This window comes from Echinops telfairi, unplaced genomic scaffold, assembly GCF_000313985.2.
Source record: "Echinops telfairi isolate 266 unplaced genomic scaffold, ASM31398v2 ScPeMD7_70;HRSCAF=299, whole genome shotgun sequence".
NCBI lineage: Eukaryota > Metazoa > Chordata > Mammalia > Afrosoricida > Tenrecidae > Echinops > Echinops telfairi.
Window position 1 is genome coordinate 30,588,040 of NW_022103968.1, and position 23,204 is coordinate 30,611,243.

General features: G+C 38.8%; 1 protein-coding gene across 1 annotated transcript in view; it reads right to left on the minus strand.

Moving 5' to 3' along the window:
- R3HCC1L (R3H domain and coiled-coil containing 1 like) overlaps window positions 1–23,204 on the minus strand; it is a 95,553-nt gene that overhangs the window by 5,661 nt on the left and 66,688 nt on the right. The window contains exons 4-7 of the mRNA XM_004701013.2: window positions 16,065–16,240; window positions 9,675–9,745; window positions 8,694–8,789; window positions 8,046–8,186 (exon numbers count right to left, since the gene is read on the minus strand). Coding sequence (XP_004701070.1) covers window positions 8,046–8,186; window positions 8,694–8,789; window positions 9,675–9,745; window positions 16,065–16,240 — 484 coding nt within the window. The remainder of the gene's footprint in view (window positions 1–8,045; window positions 8,187–8,693; window positions 8,790–9,674; window positions 9,746–16,064; window positions 16,241–23,204) is intronic.

Sequence of the window (23,204 nt, forward strand, 5' to 3'; positions counted from 1 at the left end):
GATTTTCAACAATTTTTCCCGCATCCTGCGGCGTTTTTAAAAAGTCCCAAATTTTGGAAAGAATGCACGACAAGCTAGGGTATACGGTTTTCGGCTGCCGTGTGGCTATTTCGCCAGGATATGAGTTTTATCAATGGTGTCCCTCTATACCAATGTTAAAATCTGGTCACCTTATTCTAATGGCCTTTCTCATCCAGATGATGTGACTGTATCTTTGTGTTGTCCCTTTTAAGACTTAATAAATGTTCTCCTTAACCTGTATTTGAGACTGGGGTCTTTTCTGTACCCTAAAACATAGCAGGCTAGCAGTTCTAATTCAGGGCCCTGGCACCAGGGAGACTTTCTCTCTCTCAGCTCTTGAGGAAGGTGCAGATATCTTGAGTTTCTGTTCCTGGGGCATCTCCATGTAGCTGGGTATGCCTCTTCCCTCATCTCTGCTGGCTAGCTTAATTAAATTTAACTGCCTTTATATTTCAAAAGTAGCCCCAGTGACCTTGTTGTTATGCTTTGGGCTAAGATTGGCAAGACTAGCAACAAAATCCTTGATAACTTCAACCCTTTCTATGCTGTTACCAACTGATCTGTTGTAAGGATTCTGGTCTTCTTTACATTGAGTTTTAATCAACATTAAAGGCTACAGTCCTCGATCTTCATCAGCAAATGTTTCACACCCTCCTTACTTTCCGCAAGTAAGGTTGTGTAACCTGCATACTATAGGTTGTTAATACGCCTCCAGTCCTGATGCCACACTCAGCTTCATGTAATCCAGCGTGTTTGATTTGGTCAGCATATTGATTGACAAGTAAGGTGAGAGGATACAACAATGTCGTACACCTTTCCTGATTTTAAATCAGGCAGGATTCCTTTGTTCTGTTTGCACAACCGGCCTCTTAATCCATGTACAAGTTCCGCAGAAGCACAATGAAGTGTTCTGGAATTCCTATTCTCAAGGTTATCCATAGTTATGGTTCACATAGTCAAATGCTTTGGCATAGTCAATAAAACACAAGTAAACATCGTTCTGATAGTCTCTACTTTCAGCCAAGATTCATGTGACATCAGTAATGATACCCCTTGTTCCATGACCTCTTCTGAATCCAGCCTGAACCTCTGGCAATGCACTGTCAGTATACTGCTGCAACCACTGTTGGATGATTTTCAACAAAATTTTACTTGCATGTGATAACAATATACTGCTTTATAATTTTGAGTATTCTGTTGGGTCACCTTTCTTTGGAATGGGTACAAATATGGATCTCTTCCAGTTAACCCAACAGCTATCTCCCAAATTCCCTGGCATAGACGAGTGAGTGTTTTCAGTGCCTCATCAGCTTGTTGAAACATTTCAATCCATTACTAAGGCCTTTTTTTTTTTTTTTGGGCTAATGCTTCCAGTGCAGTTTCAACTTCTTCAGTACCATCGGTTCTTGCTTATACGCTAGCTTCTGAAACAGTGGAATGTTGACTAGGCCATTTTGGTAGTGTCTGTATTCTTTCTATCTTCTGTTGGTGCTTCCCACATCATTTAATATTTTGCCCATAGAATCTTAATATTGTAACTTGAGGCTTGAATTTTTTCTTGAGATACGTTGAATGTGTTCTTCCTTTCGGATTTCTAACTCTAAGCCTTTGCACATATCATTATGTTATCTGTCTTCTAGTCAGTGTTTCAACTTCATCTTTTCTTCCATTTGCTTCAGCTAGTCTATGATTAAGTTTCGTATTCTCTTCTGACATCCACTTTGATCTTTCTTTTTTTCCTGTATTTTTCATGACTTCTTGCTTTCCTCATGAGTGAGGTTCTTCATTTCCTCCACAGAAACCAGGTCTTCTGTCAGTAGTGTTCAATGTGTCAAATCTCTTCTTGAGATATTCTCAAAATTCAAGTGGGATATACTTAGGATCATTTTTTGGCTCTCATGAACTTGTTTAAATATTCTTCACCTTTATCCTGAACTTACATATGAGCAATTGATGGTTTGTTCCTGTCAGCCTCTGGTCTGGTTTTAGGTGTTAATATTGAACATCTCTATCTTCTCTTTCCACAGATGTAGTCAATTTGATTTCTGTGTATTCCATCTGGAGATGCCTGTTGTGTTGTTGAAAAAAGGTATTCTCTATAAAGATTCATTAGTTTTACAAAATTTTACCATCCACTCTCCAGCTTCGTTTCTATAATGGAGATCTTATTTTCCAACTACTGTTCCTTTCTCTGTTCTGATCTTTGCATTCCAATCCCCAATAATTCTCAATGCACCTTGATTGCATGTTTGATCGATCAAATGGAAGATTCATCACTAGTTGTTGCGACTGGTGCATAAATTTGAATAATAGTTGTAGTGATGGGATTTTCTTGAAGGTGGGTAGTTGTAATCCTATCACAGACAGCATTGTACTTTAAGATTGATTTTGCATTGCCCTTTTTGGCAATGAAATTCCTCAATTGTATCATTCCCCGCATAATAAAATCATATGATTTTCTGATTGTGGCAGTTACATAGTCTGTTGTCAATTAAAGGACTAAGAGTGAAGGGGTGGAGGTTAGCTTGTCAATCAGGTGGCAGCTTGATGACCCCTCAATTTGGAGGAACTAAGGAGATAAATAGCTCGTTGGAGGTGGGACACATGCGCACTCCCTGCGAGACTCTACTGACAAGACACATGGGGCTATGCTTATGGCAGCGAGAGCCCTGGACCTGGAGGAGCCACATGGAGACCCACGCCAGTGCTGAGACGCTTCCATCACTGGATCCACAAGACAATCCACCCACGGGGCTGTGACCTTCCGGCATTTGGCATCATTGCATGTGTTTCATGAGTCTGAAGAGGAATTTATATATTGGTATCGGACATATGAGCTAATGTAGGGCTTATGGATTTATCTGGACTGGGCTGGGATGTTTTCTAATATTCAACTGCTCTTGTATAAAAAGCTCTTTCTTATACACATATACGTGTTTATGAATTCGTTTCTCTGGTCTACCCAGACGAATACAGATTCAAAATGGTCAATACCAGTTCATTTCAGCTAATGCCTAAAATATCAATCTTTATGGGTTCCCTTTCATTTTTCACCACTTCTAATTTTCCTAGATTCATATTTCATATATTTCAAGTTCCATTATTAGATTTTTGCAGCTGTTTCTTCCTACCCTGAGCCATGCCCCATCAGCAAATGAAGATCCTGAAGGCTCCACTCCAACATGCTTTACTGCCTTCACACCAACACGGTCGATTCCCATTCCGAGAAAGCAGCTCCTCCTCAGTCACATTTTGAATGCCTTCTGATCTAAGGGGTCTATTTTCTGACACTATCTCCAATAATGTCTGCTTCCATTCAGCAGGCTTTCAGTATCTCACAATGTTTTGAAGCTGTGCATAAGATTTTTAGCGGCTACTTCCTCAGAAGTGGTCAGCCGATTCCTTTTTCATTGTCTGTCCTTAGTCTGGAAACTGCTGAAATCTGCTCACTTTGGGTGACCCTGTTGGCATTTGAAATACTAGAGGCATAGCTTCTAGCATCACTGCAATTCACAAGCCACCACAGTATAACAAACTGACAAACAAGTGGTAACCACAGGCAGAGGCTAAGAGTTACACTATGTATCTTTAGGGCATATGATGCAATCCAAACACAGAGTATGGTCTTTCAGATATGATTTTATCCTTTAATGTGAATCGCTGATATAAAACAAACAGTTGAGTCAAATGAAAGCACACACAAATGGTCTATGCTTTCATCCTGACTCAAAACAGCTGGGATCTGTTATGGAACACTGCTGAATTTAAAGAGACTTTCCTGATATACAAGGTGCCCTGGTGGTATACTGGTTACACATTGAGTTGCAATCTGCAAGGTAAGCTGTTCGAAGCCACCAGCTGTTAGAGAGAAAAATGGGAATTTCTATTTAAGTTTCATCTCAGAAACTTAAAGGGCAGTCCTACTGGCACCGACTCCCTGGCACTGAGTTTGGTTTAGGGTTTCCTGATACACAAGGGTTAGGTCCTAAAGCTCTCTTTCTCCACAGATATAAGTACATTCTTTAATACTATTTGGATACTTTCTTTTTCCCACTTCTCAGGGTGTCCTTAGTTTCTCATTTCCTTAGACTTCTCATTAAAGGTAAGAAGATCAAAGACTGGAGTCACCTAGCACAGAAGTATTTAAAAAGCAAAGTTGCAAATTCCAAATTCAAGAATCAGGAGGGTTTCATATGTACTGCTTAATTCTCTATGCTTTATAAAGAAAGACATGGCAGACCCATACAGCCATGAATGAAATCAATGGGTGATGAAATAAGAATTATGCAGGAAAGTTAAAGTAACCATATCATCCACGCAGTCACTCAGTGAACATGCATTGAATACATTTTAATGCACCAGGCACAGTGCCAGGAATGATACTTCTTTAAATGGGAGGAAAAGAGTCTAGAAGATGACTAGAATATTAATAAAAGTACTTGTGGTAGGATTAGGAGCTCTAGTGGTACTACTGCCTGGTAAGTGCTGGCCTGCTAACCACACACCAGGTCTAGGGTTCACATCAACCAGCATCTCCAAGGGAGAAAAGTGGGTCTTTCTGGCCCCCTTAAAAATCTACAGTCTCAGAAACCCTATATAGGGTTGCTCTGAGACAGAATCAACTTTATGGCAGTGATTTCTGTAGCAGGTATGCTTTATTTCCCATGCTAATTCTGGTCACTTTACAATGATCATGTCAAAACTAAGCCTGCTATGGTAGTGAATGCAGGAATAGCTCTCACTCACTGCCATTCAATCAATTCTGACTCACAGTAAGCCTAAAGACAGTAGAAATTTGTCATCACTGGTTTACAATCTCATAACAAACGCTAACTTCTTAACAATCATATAACAGTACCTTCAACTTGTAAATTACCTCTTTAAACATTTTTACAGATGCTAACTTATGTTGTGCTCACAACATTTTTTAGTTAGGTAGGTCAAGCATTATTGTTACTTTGTGGAAAACTGGGGCACCAAGAAATATACAAGTGATTTGTCCATGGCCACACAGCTAGTTAATGAGCTAATGGCAAAAACTATTAAAGCCCAGATTCTCTCATTCCTAAATGATCATCCCTTGATCGTTACAGTTAAGAGCTATTAGAACAGAATGGTATCCAGATGTTCTCTGTATCTACAGAGGAAAAAAGAAGAGGAACTGGTTTAAACTATCTTGAAGATTTAAGTTACATCTAAGAAGAATTTTTTGAAAGTGAATGGTGCTAAACAGTGAGACAGGTAACTAACAAGAATGCCTGTCAGGTTTCTTCCTGAAATCTAAAACAGCTTTGTAACTTTTCCCACCTATGGAAAAACATACCATTACTCTTTAAAGTCTTTCTGAACGGATTATGGTATTAAAGGAGGAACAGAGCTTTTAATTAGAGATATCTGAGTTCAAATGCCGATTTCACTTTTCCAGCTGTGTGACCTTAGGGCAGTTACTTAACGTCTCTGGACCTGCACTAAACTGGAGACCATACCATTATCATAGCACGATACCAGCAGAACACAACATCACCATAACACGTTACACTTCCTGGGCACAAATGATGTGCCCCATAAATGTCACTTCCTTCTAGTCCCTGTAGTCAATGTTTCTATGACTTTCAAACAATCTGGAAATCTTTAGAACTGAAAAGAGGGGAACCAGTTACTTAAAATACCTGAGGGAAGTTTGTATATTCTTCCCTACGCAAAAGAACCATCCCTACTAAAATTAAAAGCCTTAAGGAGAGGAAAAGAAATCTTGCTGCTTCTCTAATCAGGAAGGGAACATAATGCTTTACACAGAGCAGGCGCTTGGCGAATAGCAGATTCAGCTGAGAGACGACTGACATAGATTTTGAAACAAAAAGAGTAATAACAAAAATTATGCACTAGAATTTGTGGACTCACTAGATACTCATCAGTGGTTTCTGAGAGTGGCTACATAGCTCTCCTGCATCATTCTCATTTGATTCCCATATATAGATAAGGTAACAGAGGTCTGGGGAGGAAAGTGATTTGCGCAAAATCACAGAGCCAGTAAGTTGTGAAGTTAAGGTCTAGACCTTGGTAATATGATTATGCAACCTAAAATGTAATTACAGTGACTGCAACAAGGGGCTCAAACATAACAACAATTTGAAGGATGGTACAGGACAGGTAGGAAGTGGTCACATTGTACTAGAATCACTGTGAGTTGGAAATGATTTGCTGACACCTAACAACATTGCTGTTCACTATGCTGTACTGACCCCTCCCCCCTCCAGTGGAAGAAGAAAATATTTGGAACAAAAATATTTGTTCTGTTTAATACCAACCTACTATTTTTAACTTCAATATGAAAAGAATCTTGAAGTGAGAGAAACATTGGGCTTCATATAGGCCAGTACAAGAGTATCTGCTCAATACAGAAAGAAGCCAGAAAGACATAGATCAGGAATTTTTCCATACACATTCTCTCAGCTATAAAGAATGGGTGAGCTCTGAGGTTTAATAAAGGAAGAATCCTTCAGAATCTGCACCGCCTCAGCACTGCTGGATAGAAAGCGCTTATCAAAGTCAGTTCCCTATTCAGAAATAAAGGCCTTCTTTTAAAAAGCTAGTAATAGAGTAACCCCTTAGCCAACAATCTGGTTTTTTCATTGCATCACTGGAATGTCCTTGGTTTAGCTGGGCATTTAAAACAAAGACTGCATGTGGAGCTGCATGTTGATGTCCTACAGAGAAACAGGCGAATACTCAGAAGATACTCATGGCAAAGAGTGGCTATAGTGCCCAGTTAACACTGTGATATGACGCCCACTGGGGAAACCTGCTGCACCTCAAAAGGTGTCACCTCTCCTTTTACTGATACCACTGTTATTTACTCTCTGTTGAGCTTTTAAGATAATTGCGCTTATCCCAGAGAAATTATTTTCCTCAGAGATAATCAGTGAATATAGAGTTAAGGACATGACACATTTTCCTATAATCTAGTTCTGCTACTGAAATCTATTAAAACCAAAGGAATTGTATGTTTCTACAGTGTTAAGAGGTTCTTAAATGAACAATGCACTAAAAAGCCAAAACTGCCTCATTATAATCGTTAAGTGTTCAAAAATTAGTTTGGCTCAACTCTGAAATTCCAGCACCTGCCATGACACATTCTGTTACTGGTTATCTGGTCAGTGCAGCTGAGAGTCCCCAGGTTGCCTGCTATCACCAAAGCAGAGCGGACAGCAAGTATTAATGGCCTTGTTAGACTGGCAGTAAACAAGGAGTTTAAAACTTCAATTCGTTTAAAGGAAAAATGAAGTTACTTTTCAGGAAGTGGAATTTTCAGATTAAATTGCCCTCATACATTCCACAGATCATGGGCTAAGGCAATGAGACTGTCTAAAGGCTGATGGTTGATATAAAGTACCTAAGTGCCAAGCCCAAGCCCCAAGCCTTGACATAAAAGTCAACAGCCTATAAAGGAGAGAGAGAGATTTCAACTTCAACTCAAGAGAAAGAAAAATTCTCCTTGTGGATCAGTGGGAACATTTTCTGGGAACTCTTAAGTTCTGGTAAGTAATCAGAAGATGGGTAAATATAGATGTCCTCTAATGGAACCACACAGGAGTGTCTTAAAAGAAAACAACCCAAAATCTCCCCATAATTATCAACACCAAAATGCCAGTTGCTGGCTTGTCTTCTGTCTCTAATCTAAATCATGTGATATCATGGCCCACTAAAAGCACGACAAATAATGGTTTCTGCCTAACAGCCTATTAGCTCTTTACAGGTCTTACGTTTCAGAATTGGTAGCACAACTACAGAAAAAGCCACGGAAAATGCGAGAAAAACAACAGGAAGAGCATGGATTAGGGTGCCATGGTATGTGAACACACAGTCACATCCTGACATGTCTTCCTCCTGCACACAAGGCGTGAAAACTATGTCCAGACACTTGAAAGGCTTCTAGGAAAGGGAAACAACAAAATGGCGCAGGCGTCATTCCCTTTTGCCCACACCTGCCTTAGGGGCTACAGAAGGCAATCCCTTCAACTCACCTCGAGCTTCCTGCAGTTTCTTGAGCTCTGCTTCACGTTCCGTTTTACTCTGTTTACTTCGAACCCCAAGGGCACTGATGACTAACCTTCTGGCTAGGGCTGCTGAAGTCTCAGGACGCTCCTTTGCTGGCTGGAGGAATTCTGAACACAGAAAGGGAGTAAAGTAGGAGGGAGTAAGGACCAGAAAGCATTCTGGCTCCGAGTGATTTAACTCAGTAATTAACATACAGGAAACACTAACAAGGGCTGCATCAGCAGTAATTAATAAAAGCCTGGCTTCATTATATGCATGTACACAGCTTCTTACAGGAACACTATCACATAGCTCAACACAACTCCCCATAAAACTAGCACTCATCACTGGCATAAGGAGGGGAGAAAGGCCCTCAGAAACTGGTTGCTATATTGCCTGCAGGTAGACCTGGACCTCCCACTCTCTAAGTGGCTGCTCAGATGCCCATATCCAACATGACATGAAAACAACTTTACTACACTTGCCTTTTCTTTTTCTCCCTTGTGGTTTTGATAAAAACATACTTCCTTCAATAACTGAGCATGGTGATATGTCTTTAGAACTCTGGATGCTGTGTAACTGTTGGAAAAATCATCAACAAGAACCACCCTCACCCCTTAAGAGATAAGACTCACCAGCACAAGCTCTGGCTTTGGCCTTGGCTGCTGGAGTGGCCTGTGACAGGGGCCGGATCTTCACCATGGTATGTTTACTACCCAGAGCATCCCGAGCTGAAATGAGGAATAAGCACGAAGAAGAAGCAGACATGAAGTGGATGGATTTAAAGAAAAAATCAGGGCTGTCTCATAAAAAGTACTTCCTAAAAGTTAGAGGCTTTTCTGTTTTCATGACAAATAAAAGACATGGTACACTTCTGAAAATCCATGAAGGGACAACTTGGCAGTGCTTATTTTAGACGAGGGTTCAGCAGACTATGGCTCTCTGACCAAGCTCAGCCAGTCAAATGCTTTCATATGGTTTGAATGCAAGTCCCAACCATTAGTTGGCGTATTGTCTATGGCTGCTTTCAAGTAGTTGTGACAGAGACCTTGGCCTTTGGGCCCACAAATCCTAGTATTACTCTATGTGGCTTGTACAGAAAAAGTTTGCCAACTCATATTGGATGGCTCAGACAGGAACCAACAGCTCTAACTTATTTGAATGCTTTTGCATAAGCTTCGTTATGAGGCCGGTGACACAAATGAAAAGGCCCGATCATATATTCAGAGAGTAGTTATTATAATCTCTTACTGGACAGGTTAAAGGGCTATTTCAAATCATTTGTTTATAAATATTGTAAAATTCAGTTCCAGTCATTCCTTAAACCTCTATTCTTTCTTTCTGTATGCAGTAGTACAAATAACCTTGAAAAGAGTTGACTATCCATCCAAACACCACCCAATTAAGGTGAGAAGGGAGGGGTGAAACACATAAGTACCACAGCACCAGACAGCTCAATGCCATTCGAGTCAATGCTTACTCATAGCAACCTCCTGTGGGCTTCCACAAAAATTGCATCTGCTTAACTGCCTATACTGGCTGAATAACATGTCAGCTGGCAGGAACAGAAAATACAGAGCTGGAAAAAATGAGCAATAAGAAAGAAGCATGAATACCTGTAATTGGACTGGAGAATATTCCTAGAGCATGTGTATCATCCACCCATTTAATATCAAATCCTTTCTTTCTGCAACAAAAGAAAACAATTTTATTTCTTAAAATAAAATTTACTTATATGAAACCTCTCTCAAATAGAGCTCATAAAGCATTTCATGATGAGATAGGAACACTCAGAGTGCACAGGTGGAATGGTGATAATGACACACAAAAAACCAGCTTGGAGGACAGAAGAAGCCACTGAATTTTAAAAGCAATAATACAATCATAAAGAACTTCCCAGGAGTATTTTACGTTCCCAGACATTTTATAGACATCAACTAATTAATCCTTACAAGTCCCTTGGGGAGGTAAAGTATTTAATGCACTATGTATAAGAGATATTCTTATGGTCAGGGAACAAGAAAAAGTGTAAAGAGGAAGTGGAGGAGGGGTAGAGGAATATTAGAGGAAGCAATAGACAGGGAAAGTCACTTGGCGTTAATACAAATGCAGGCGCATGGACAGAGAGACAGAAAGACAGACAGAGAAAGCAAGATTTCAAATCAAACAAACAGTCAAGTAATGAGGAAAAAAACAAGTATAAACTGAAAATGGGGTGGGGAGGTATGAGAAAATAGCGAGGGTAGGGAGGAAGGGGATCAAATAAACAGAGAAGATTGTAAAGAAAACAGCGAACATTTAAGAATAAAAAACAAAAAAAAAACGCCATCTTTTATTTCATGGCATAGGTATGTAGTGATCACAAAGAGTATCAGGACAAAGCCACGATTGTTGTTTCTTCAGCTAGAAGCCTAAAAATGCTCACGGACTCAATATAGTGCAGGGCAAGAACACACATTTGAGGGTAAGATCAGAATGAACTCATGTCCCAGTTCTGTTACCTTAAGACCAGAGGCAGGCTGAACCTATCTGGTAATCTGCAGAAATAGACAAAGTATCTTCTTCATAGGGTTGTTGTGAAATGTAAATGAGATCAATCACGACAAAGCAAAGAACCATGTCAATCCCTTAATGTATATAATAAATGATACTCATTATTTTTATTATTTATAGCAATATTCATCTGGAAGAATAGTCTTGATGAAGATGGTGATTAAAACATGAAGTAGACTTAGGTGTTCAACTCACAGGTCTCATTTATACTTTTGCATTATGACTTGATGATTAATAAATCAATATAAAAGAAAAAAAAGGGGGGGGAGATCTACTAAAGTACCTTCTCTGTTTAACAACTAGTCAAGAAAAAATTACTTTGAGGAAAAAATGTATAAAGGAGGCACCGAAGGCTAGAAAATGTCCTGATGGAAAGGTAAGCTTGTCATGGTATAAAATGATCACAGGAATTGGAAGCCTTGAAAAAATTCAATGGTCTATATAATACTAGAGCTTTACAAAAAGGACAGGAACAAACCTAGATGGGCTCTGGAGGACTTAGAGATCTCAGAATTCTTTAAAATGTTTTATCTTTTGGTAGTGATTTTTAAAAATGATCTTGCAAGTGGGATTAGGAAAAAACAAAGCTAAGGAAAGTTCTTAATTTATCAGAACAAGCAAATCGTCCTCAATGAAATCAATTGGCATAGTGGCGTGTTCAAACTTAACAATTTTGAGAGTTGGGAAGATGCATAAGAAGTTATGTTTCATTCTGCTGTACATAGGGTCCGTAGAGACTCAAAACCCAACTCAATGGCACTTAGTAACAGTAATAAAAATCTCCAGGATATTCTGGACCTTAGTAAAACTGACAGTTGCTCTTAACAATTATATTTATTAAAGACAATCTAAGGTAGTTTAATGCATTTTATATGCAACAGGCCCTGATACTGGATTGTAACACAACTGAAATGTGTTAGACTGACTGACGTCTATTTAGAGTGAGGTCTACGGTAGAGATTTTTAACTGCCTCACTGGTCCATTCACTCCTTTCCATCAGTTTTTAGAACCAATGGTCCACCTAAGAAGCTTCAGCGGAATGCACAGCTGCTGGCTAGTTCTGCTTGTCCTAGAACTTCACACACAAAAACAGGCAGCCTATTCCGCCGGCATACAGCTTCACCCATTTGTTTCCGAGTGCTTCTGTGCAAGGAGGGCAGAGCCGCCTAAAACATTGACTTAGCCAACCCTCCACGACTGCGCCTCAGGTACTCTGCACATGTCCTCCAGAGAGACCAGTCCCTGGGAAATGACATCACGTTTGCTAAAGTAGAAGGGCAGAGGAAAATAGGAAGACCCTTGATGAGACAGACTGACATGGTGGCTGTAACAAGGGGCTCAAGCATAACAAAATTTGTGAGGGTGGCGCAGGACCGAGTGATGTTTTGTTTTGCTGTTACAGGGCTGGAACGATGAGTTGGAACTTGATGGTAGTGAACGATCACCCTCTTAGAAAAAGTTAGGGTCATTACCCTAATTGAAACAAAATCTCACAAATTCAAGATATTAAATAAACTGAATATTTAACTTAAATTTACAGTATTAAACAATAGACTTTTTCATTTTTATTACCAGGATCGAAGCACTAACGTATACGCCCTTTTGAGTTTGACTTACCCCTCTCTCTATTCCTGAAGCCTAAAGTTTTCTTTCATGTTTGAGTTACAGAAATGGATTTCTTTTACTTACCTTTCTCGAGTAGATAGACCTGATAATCCCGAACAGATAATTTAACAGAAGTGTTGTTTGTTTTTTTACCAACTTGATAAACCAATGTAAACAAGAAGAGTAATATATAAGAAAACTTAATTGAATTTTTTTACTAGGAAAAGGTGAAGTTACTTCAACACAAAACAAAACCCTAAACTATTTTCAACTATGTTTGGACTAAACCAACATTTCAACCTACTATATGGAATTTGTACTCAGAAGATACCAAAATTACCAAGGAAGAGTTAAGCCACATAATATGAGGTGAGTTATACGGATTCTTGTACTGACAGATCAGTAACTTTTTTTTCTTTTAAAAATCATTTTATTGGGGCTCGTACAACTCTTACCACAATCCACCCATCGTGTCAAGCACGTTTGTACATTTGTTGCCATCATCATTCTCAAAACACTTTCTTTCTATTTGAGCCCTTGGTATCAGCTCCAACTTTTTCCCTTTCCTCCCTAGACACCCTCCCCTCAAACCCTTGAAAATTTATAAATGATTATTTTGTTGTGTCTTACACTGTCTGACGTCTCCCTTCACAGAAAAGTGGGTGAAGGGAGACATCAGACAGTGTAAACAGACTAGTAACTTTTTAAATTAAAAATATTTTTATTAAAATATATACATTTTTTTAAATTTAAAAATATATGTATTTTTAAAATTTTAATAAATCATTTTATTGGGGATTCTTACAGCTCTTATAACAATCTATGCATCAATTATATCAAGCACACTTGTACATATGTTGTCATCTTTTCCAAAATATTTTCTTTCTACTTGAGTCCTTGGTGTCAGCCCCTCTTCCCCCCAACCCCCATAAACCCTTGATAATTTATAAATTATTTTTATTTTCATATTTTGCACCATCCACTGTCTCCCTTCACCCATGTTTCTGTTGTTCGTCCTCCTGGGGTGGGGGTGGGGTTATGTGACTCATTGCGATCAGTTCCCTCTTGCCCTCTCTTCTCCCCCCCACCTTCCTCCTACCTGCATGGTATTGCTACTCTCATTATTGGTCCTGAGGAGATTTTCTGCCTGTCCTGGATTCTGTGTGTCGAGCGCTCTTATCTGTACCACAGACTAGTACCTTTTTAAAAGACCTTGATACCTAACAAAAGACTAGTATTTGAAAATACATGGTTTTAATTAAAATAAAGTATTAAGAGGTATGTCAATTATTATTTTTAAATCATTCCCCAATTGACCATTTCCATTAACCAATCAAATATCATTGGTCCTAATCAAATCTGATAAATTCGCCAGCTCTAAGAAAAAATAACACAAACTCAACATGTCACTACAATTATTATTCAATGTGATTTCATAGAGATTCAAGTAAAGGCACAGTCATGTGCCTGAAATATAGAGACCATTAATGAGTTTCAGAAAGCTTATTCCTTCCTGGACACCTTAAAACTTAGGTCAATTTCTGTGTGTTTCACACTCCTATGAAGAGAGAATGATTTTTCCATTGCTAATACCAGAATTTCAAGTAGGTTTGTAAGCTATCCCTATCTACCCACATCAACAGAATATAATTCAACAAGGAATCTTAGTATCCAACCTCATAGTGTCCCTTGAAGAAGGAAAGGTGAAAAACAAGTCTTAAACAAGTGGGTGACGGTGGGAAAATACATTCCATTTCACTGAGAGTCTCTATATGACATACAAAGCCTCAGACAGACTCTGTTCTCTATGAGTATGTGTCAATCGGAAGATACAAACTATTTATAAAGAACTACAAAACACAAAATAAAAATTGTCACAGGAAAGATAAAAATAAGCGGTATAGAGTCCACTGAAGGAGGAAGTCAAGACCTTAAACATTTTGTTTTTGTTTGGTCTTGAAAAAATGAGATATGTTTATGAGAACATTGCGAGATGAGATTGAAGCAGTGAGATGGAAAGCAGCAAGCTCAAATGCAGGTCACCATCAAAGGCAGAGAAAGATAAGGTCCTGCACAAAGAACAGAAAACTAGCCAACAGTCAAGCAGAAACTGCGCATGGATGAAGAGCATGTGAGGCTGAGACTGCAGGCCATCCTCTGGCTAGTTCTGGAGCAAGAGCGTGACACGATGAAAGGTCTGCCTCAGAAAGATTAAACTAAGAGGAATATTTAAGATGCTCTGGAAGTGGAGAGCCTGGAATGAAGTCTAAGAGAAGAAAGGAATTCTGAATCAGTGCAGCAGCTGAGATGGCAAATACAAAAGACTTTATGGAAACAGAACCAATAGAAAGAGGAGGAGAACGAAGAAGACTTGAGAACGGGATAGGGCAAAGTAAAAGAAGGTGTTAGCGTTTCAGATTAGGGCAATTAAAAAGAGGATGGTGATAATTATAACAAATAAGAACACGGGCAAGGTTAGTGAGATTATGAGCTTAGTAATATGACATTTCTAGCAATATGCTAGGTTAAAAACTAGGATCCCTATTTACACAGGAAACTAATTAAACCCATAATAAAGTAAAACATATTAAAACTCAATGGACAGATTTATAAGAATAATACATAACTAAAATAATTATTCAGAATTTAGAGCAGTGAAGTAAAAAATTAGAACTAGGAAAAGGAAGTAATGGGTTAGGAAGATCTAATATATTTCTAAACAAGCACCTTAGAGGAGGTGAAAGAGATTGAGACAGAGGCCATATTTGACAAGACAGTTTCTGAACTTTCTAGACTCAGTGAAAAATACTAACCCAGTAATTTAAGAAACCCAAATAATCTCAAGCAGAAAAATAAAAAGAAACCATGAAGTCTACAGCTCAGTGGAAATGCAGAATACCAAAGGTAAGCAGAAATTGTTAAGAGCATCCTATGAGAAAAGGCAGATTACATTCAGAAATGAGAGTTGCTAGACTTTCAAATGATTTGTCATCATCCACAGAGAAAGCCAGGAAACAGTAAAATATCTTCAAGGTTACGAGAGAGAAAAAAAAGATTGCTAAGTTAAGACCTTCGGATCAAGCCAAAAGCTCTTTCAAGAATAAAGGTAAAATAATGTCATTTAAAATATTTTCTAAAATTAGAAGTTTGTTATCAAGAAACTCTTAGTACAGTAAATGCTCAAGAATATGCCCTGTGCAAGAGGAAGATTTCAGACAGAAGATATGTGATATCAGAAGGAATAAATGAGGAACAAAGGAAATAGTAAATCATGAAATAGATTTTTAAAGGGAAAATGATCAATTGCAAATAAAGCAGGGCGTAGTAGGGAATGAAATTAAAAGCCCTTACAGGTTTGGAGAATATAAAAACATTTGCTTTAGTCACTAATAAGTTATGCATACATTTTTTAATTTCTAAAGTAACTGCCAAAGAATAGAAAGAGTATAAACTGCAACAACAAAAAGAGAGAAATCTAATCAATTCAAAAGCCAAATATATCAATAATTACAATAAATGTAAATGAGCTAAGTGCCCCCTTGAAGGCAGATTCAGTTGTCATCACTCTTAATATTCTTCTTAAATCTGAAATGGAATCTAAGAAATTATATGGCATTTTAAAGAAACTTAGAAGAGTGATTTGATACAGATTTTATCAGACTTGAAGGTAACCAAGAAATCCGATACCAAAACAAACAGGGAATATGAAACAAAACAAAAAGGAACAGATATCATTTTAGAAGACACGGGGAACAAAACAAAAAGGACCAGGTATTATTTGAGAAGACACTTCAAGAAAATGTCAACCCACATTCCTTAATGCCCACAACCATCAGCAAATACTTACTGATAGCTGCAGAAAACCTGTAGAAGGTCTTCGGTGCGAAATTCTTGAGGGAAGTCATAAATTTCAATGACATGTGGGAATTCACAATCACTGAGGTCAATATCAGGAACTTCATGGTTGTAATAATCAAATCTAGGTTCCTGGATGCTTTCTCTGCTTTTCATATTCCCTGATAACTAGGGGAGAAGAAGCTCATAAATGACTTTGATTAAATCAGGGGATTATATAAAGTTCCTCCCAAATGTGAACACTCCTCCACCGCCTCCTCCTCCCTGGTCCTATTCCTTAATCTTTGGCCAGGTCTCTTGTTACTGTGCTCATGAATACAGTGATAACCAGGTTTATCAACTATCAATTAGTTTGCATTAGACATATGGGATACACAAAAAATTGTTAAAATTCCAGCAGACAGGTAATGCATAAAACTTAACTTGCATCTATCAACTAGCCTGTGAGAAAATGCAGACTGATTAATGTGGCAAACTACAAATAGCACATCTTGGAAAATGAAATTCCAACAGCAGCTAGAGAGAGAAAGTAATAGTATTTGTTTTGTGTGCACTTAACGATCAGGCTCATCTCACAGTTTCTCTTTTGGAACAGAACAAAAACAAAATAAATATTTTAAAACATAAAAAAAACTTTGTTAATACTTCTTTTGTTGAAGGTACTAAAGGGTAAAGATCGAGCATATTGAGGCAAATATAAGTGATACAAGTTATACTTATGGCCGCCAGCATGAGAGCTACCTAAAGGAATTATCACCACATAGCAAGCAACTGGGGGATCTAATGCTAGTACAAGATACTTAAGATTCTATATCCCCATTTAAAAATAAAAACAAAACCGAAGGAAGTTTTAGCATTTCATATTGGAAGGGGGAGGAGGACAAGTGGAAAAGGGCAGCAGTCATGACAAACACTGCCTTATTTTTGCCATTCTTTTGTTATAAAAAGATGCTATTAATTCAAAATCTAAATATATCCTGAGAGTATTCGCCCCATACCCCTATTGTGCTTAGGTTTTGTTTCTCTATCAAATAAGAAAAAGGAGAACTTGTATTGTTTCCTTGGAGAAGCTAAAAATGGATTCAAGCACTTTGAGGGGCAGGAAGAAAGAAAGGGATTGTGATGTAAGTATCATCCATGACAATGTTCACTTGAGCTGTGCCACTAAGCTTAGTGAAGACTAAGCCTGTTTCACGAGGGACTCCTGTGCAACCGGCTTCACTCATTCAAAACCTTTTTCTTTCTTCTCACTCCCAATCTGAATCTACCTCCCCTAACAGATTATGTGTGGGGATTAAATAAGGTGATACGTAAATGCTCATAATAATGCTTTCTTATCATGCATCCACTAAATTCAACTCCTTTTTAACAAATTTTAACTGAGTGCTAATCTACTAGGACAGCGATACATATTCCACTTTTGATTAGAATCTAGAAAGCCGCAAGCCAGCTAATCTATGTAATTATAACTTCTTCAGCTCACCAGAGAACTGAGAATGCAAGACAATCAAAGGAACATTAATCAGAAGAGTGACAAGTGCCCCCAGAGGGGCAGACTACATAAACTTCCATTTTTTGTAGACAATGGAAAAAAGTGACCACCATACAAGTGATTAAGATATCAGCTAAACTTTTAACGGGCCCTAGCATGAGCTACTATACAAGGTTAGTCTAACTGGGAGCTTCAAAAAGAAGTGGAGTCAAGTTATTTTATCCTTGGTCTGCCCCTGAATGTCACAGGACAAATTGGGAGCAAGACAGGAGACCTGAACAGCCTCTCCAGATAGCACAGGCAAGCTAGGACAATTGAAAACGGAGAATGGAACAGGAACGCTGAGAAACACTGAGAAAACACTGCTCTGGCAGTCCAGTTCCTAGCAAGAACACAGGCTAACAGCAGCACAAGGGAAATCCCAAGTTCAACTTCCTGACCAGAATGACAAAACCATTCATTATTGTTGTTGGTGGCAGTATGTTAATTTATGACATCAGAAAAAGGGGTGAGTTAATTTCTGGGTTTAAATTTTATTCATCTCAGATTTAATTGTTTATCTACATGTGATGTCTAGCATTCAATAACAAATCATGAGAGAAAAGAATAAACAACCCACTGACAGATACAAAACAATTATAGAATCAGATTAGAGATGACTCAAATGTTGAACTCATCTAAAAAAGGCATTAAGGCTACTCTAGTTCATGTGTTTAAAAAATCTACCAAAAAAGTGAAAAACATGCACGAACAACTGGGTTGCCTGAAAGGAAAATAAACAGAAATGCTATAAACAAACCCGCAAAATATCAAAAAGAATGCCTTTGATAAGCTCCTGAGTAGATTCCATTGGTAGGCTGCTTTGGTAGATGAGTGGGCTTTAAAAAATTGTTTATTCTTTCTCCTAATCGTTTTAAAGACCTCAAATCCCTAGTGTGAACAAGCAGAAGGGCTTCGTGTTGGCTCCATTCACCTGTCCAATAGCCATACAGACTTTCACTCCCAGACATACTTGGGCATTCTTGGGCTCCCATCTTCAGGCAGCAGTGATGGTAGCAGCTGCACATGATCAGAAAGTGGTCACACCAATATGGACACGGTATTTAAGGATGCCACTGCCACCTTCACACCTAACTCTGCCAACTACTCTCTGCCCAGTTTATGCACCACCTCTCCACTCCTACCACCTGTGTCCAGACATTAGAAAAGTCCTCACTAGACCTAGCTGCACATTCAGCAAGGCCAGCTTAATCCAGCAGGATCCCCCAAGATTTTAATGTAAGAGGCTTTACAAGGACTTGACTTTACAGATTGTATAGGGACTGCCTGTACAGAATATGGTATTTACATTTAACAGTCAAATCGAAATTACATCCTATTTCACTGAATGTATCATGGATGTTAAGCAATGCATACCTGTAAGACCTTTCTAGCTTTATATCACCCCTTAAAATAAGTTATATTTCAACCAAAGAATAACATTCCTAGATACCCAAACACATCTTGCTCCTTCCTGCCTACTACTTTGGTTATATTCTTTTCCAAGTATGTTCGCTGGAGTTAGTTTACCTATCTCAAAATAACACATTATTCTCCAAGGGCATCTTTAAACATTACATCTTCTATGTAACCCCTCCTAAACTATACCACCAGTCTATCAGTTTGTCAAGTTGGAGTGATTTGTGTGCTGAGATACGGAAAGCTGTATCACTGGTATTTCAAATACCAAGCAGAATTATCCACAGTGAACAAGTTTAAGCACAGTTTCCAAACTAAGATTGAGTAGGAAGAAAGGCCTGGTTAAGTAATTTGGTATTTAAGCCAGTGATGAAAACCCTATAGATCTCACCGGAATATGGTCTGATATAGTACTGGAAGAGGAGCAGTCTCGGTTAGAAGTCACCCAAAGCACACAGTGGCCTCAACAACAAGCTTGATCACACCAATGATTATGAAGATGGTGTAGGACCCGACAATATTTCATTCTGTTATACAAGAAGTCACCATGAGTTGGGATAGATTCAACACGTAGTAACAACAGTTACACGAAATCATATACAATCTGATTCTTCCTCTATACCTCTACAGCACTTGTTTATTTATACTACTTTTATAGAATTCATTACATATTACCTTACATAACAGCTAGAACTATCTCTTCCTTCAATTTCATCCTGACCACCTAACTAACAAACATTTAATAAATGATTAACAGCTTTCGGTATAGATTACAACTCAATATAAAGAAAACCAAAATCCTCACAACTGAACTAATAGGTCATAACATGATAAATGGCTGCAATTGTGAAGGATTTCACAACTTGCTTTATTCCACAATCAATGCTCATGGAAGCAGCAATCAGGAGATCATATGATGCACTGCACAGAGTAAAATTTCTGCATAAGACCTCTTTTACGTGTTGAAAAGCAAGGATTTTATTTTGAGGCCTAAAAGACACCTGGCTCAAGCCATGATGTCTTTAATCACTTTCGATGCGTGTGAAAGTCGGACACTGAATAAGGAAGACTGAAAGGAATTGCTGCATTGAATTATGGTACTGGTGGAAAATCTTGGACGTCAGAACAAATTTAATCTGTCTTGGAAGAAGTATAGGCAGATGCTTGAGGCAAGGATGGCGAGACTTTGTCTTACATACTTTGGATGTGTTATAATGAGAGAATAGTCCTTGCGGAAGGACATCAGCTTGGTAAAGTAGAGGGGAAGCTTGGCCCTTGACAAGATGGATTGATGTAGTGGCTGCCACAATGGGTTCAAACATAAGAACAATTCTGAGGATGATGCAGGGCCAGGTATTATTTTCTTCTGTTGTACATAGGGCCACCATGAGTTTGAAATTACTTACTGGCACATAACAACAAACACACATTAGAAAAAGAAAGTGAGCAGGGAATTAAAATAGGTAATCAAGTTCTAAGAATGAAGAAAAGGAATAAAGAATAATACATAGAAAGCGCACAGAAAGGTACAATAGGTAGAAGGAACATAAGTGTGCAAAGGCACACAAACCTGAAGGAGTGCAGTGTCCACACTGAATAGCTGTGTGTGGCTACAGATAGTGCACACAGCTAAGTGCCTGGCTGCATGCCAAAGGTTGCACATTTGAACCCGTCCAGCTGCTCTGAGAAAGGAAGACCTGGTGATCTGCTTCCAGGAAGATAAGAGCCAAGAAAACCCTATGGGCAGTTCTGTCACAAGGAAGTGCTATGAATTTCAATCCCATAGCTCCTAACTCAACAACTACACACATAATGTGAGGATTGAGACTAACAAGGTAGGGTTTTCCGCTTCCTCACCAACAATTTGATTCTATAATTCAGCTTATAAAGAACATGCTGTATTTATCCCTGGACTCCCTAACTGTATTCACTATTTTGCACAAACTCAGGATTCAATAAATATTTTTGGAAAGAACACACAAGACACAAGTTGTTCCTTTGTTTAAATATGTGCTCAACAAGATTCTCAATAGAGCCCTCTGTTAAAGATATGATTCATGAAACATAAGAGACTATCGAATAGCATGTGAAAAGAGAACTAAAAGATAGTGAAATTTCCATGAACTCTTTGAAGCCCCTTGTATTTTTTAAATGACTTTGGATGGAGCTCTAAAATTGAGGGAGAAGGGATTCTTTCCCTTTAATTTCCTTCGCTATATAAATCATGCAGAGCATCAGATTTTAAAAATATAAAAGGAAAACAACAACATTTCATAATAGATGATTTAAAATTCTGATAGTGACAAAGTTTGGCCCTAAATCAGGTAAGCATTTTGTTTTTTTCAGAAGTTCTTACAGGATGGAAAGTTATTTCTGCTTCTGATTCTTCTCCTTAAACTCAGCTTCAACCTTCACCCTCTTGACTCCTATTTGGTGCCTCCTCCTCTTCACACGATAGCAGTTGAATATATACCATATTGAATCAATTTTAACACACATTTTTTTAAATTTTAACATCTTTGAAATTGTATTAGTCTGGGTACTTTGGAGAAACAAATCCACAGCAACTCATGTATAAGAGAGAGTTTTATGCAAAGAAAATGTGCATCACGAAAACATCCCAACCCAATGCTGCCCAAGCCCACAAGTCCAACATTAACCCATTAACCCAACACCAGTCCACAAAGTCCTCCACCTCACAAAACAGAGGCAATGATGCCGACTGCAGGAGGAAAGCTGAGTCAGTGAACGAATAAGCATCTCAGCACTAGCAGGGGTCTCCACACTGCTGCTCCAGCACCCAGGGCTGCATCGGGATAGGTCCATGTAGCTTCTCCTTGGGGATGTCTTGTAGGAAGTCAATCTTGCAAGCTGAAGCAGGAACTGCTAAGGCAGCTGCACCCGATGCAACCATCACAAAACAAGAGACCCGAGAACTAAAAAAGCGAGGCTTCACCACCCATTTATCCCTCCGCCTTTCAACCAGCACCACATGTGATTATCGGCCAGGCTGGCACAATTAACTAACTCAGAAATCAAGATACATTTTACAATCAAGAAGGTGGACATATATGAACAACCATGAACATCAAAACTACCAGGGCTAAAACCTGTAGAACGGTTGATTACTAGTATGGGAAAAAAAAAATTCATATAAACAGTAAGGCAATGTTTTCAAAATAGCGTGTAAAGAAAGAGTGGGAGAGGTTGTGAATTGTAAGTTTAGCAACATTTACAAAGTCAGAGTCAAAAAAAACAGCAAGTGCAGAGTTAGTGTAAGATAGGACAAACTAACAATTCATAAATTAACAAGGGTTCAGGGGGGAGGAGGGGTGGGGAGGGAGAGGGGAAAAATGAGCTAATACCAAGGGCTCAAGTAGAAAGCAGGTGTTTTGAGAATGATGGCAACATATGTACAAATGTGCTTGACACAATTGATGTATGGATTGTGAAAAGAGTTGTATGAGCCCCTATTAAAATGGTTAAAAAAAAAAAGAATCCAGTAACAAAGATTTTTGGTTTTATGTACTCTTTTAAGAAATGCTCCATCGTATGCCAGCATGGAGTAGGGAACCAGTGGAGAGGCCTGAGGGGCCAGCCCCAATCCCAACTATATCCCTCCCCACAGAAGAATTTATTTCAGAGGACAACATTGAATCTGCAGCTCAGAGAGAGGGACATGTCTGATCAGAGCACACGTAGGCAAATAAGGGGGGAGGAAGAGAGAGTGGAGCACATCCTGGCCCACCAAGCCTTGAGGATATTCCCGCTCAGAGCAGCCAATCCACAGAGAAGACCATATGGCCGGCCCCACTGTGAGACACTACATCCCTCACTGACTCATAGCCCTACAGGGGACAACACTGGAGACAGTGTAGGAATTCTAACTGATCTGATCCCACCACACCGAGGCAAAATGCTAAGGATGTGGAACAGAACAGCAAGGGGAACAGAGCAATGAAGTCCCGAGGGAATACCAAAAATAGACTTTGGGGCCAGGCTTTGGCACCCCATCAGACTGGAGTGGAAAATACTCCTAAAGGCCACCAAACAGTCCCTGAACTAATTAAAAGCTTTTCTTTCTTGTTGCTCTGTTTTGTTTTTTGTCATTGGCTTCTTGGTGTTGTTTTCTTTTGTTGCTCAGTTTTGCTCTGTCTTGTTTTTGTGCATGTTATTATCTCC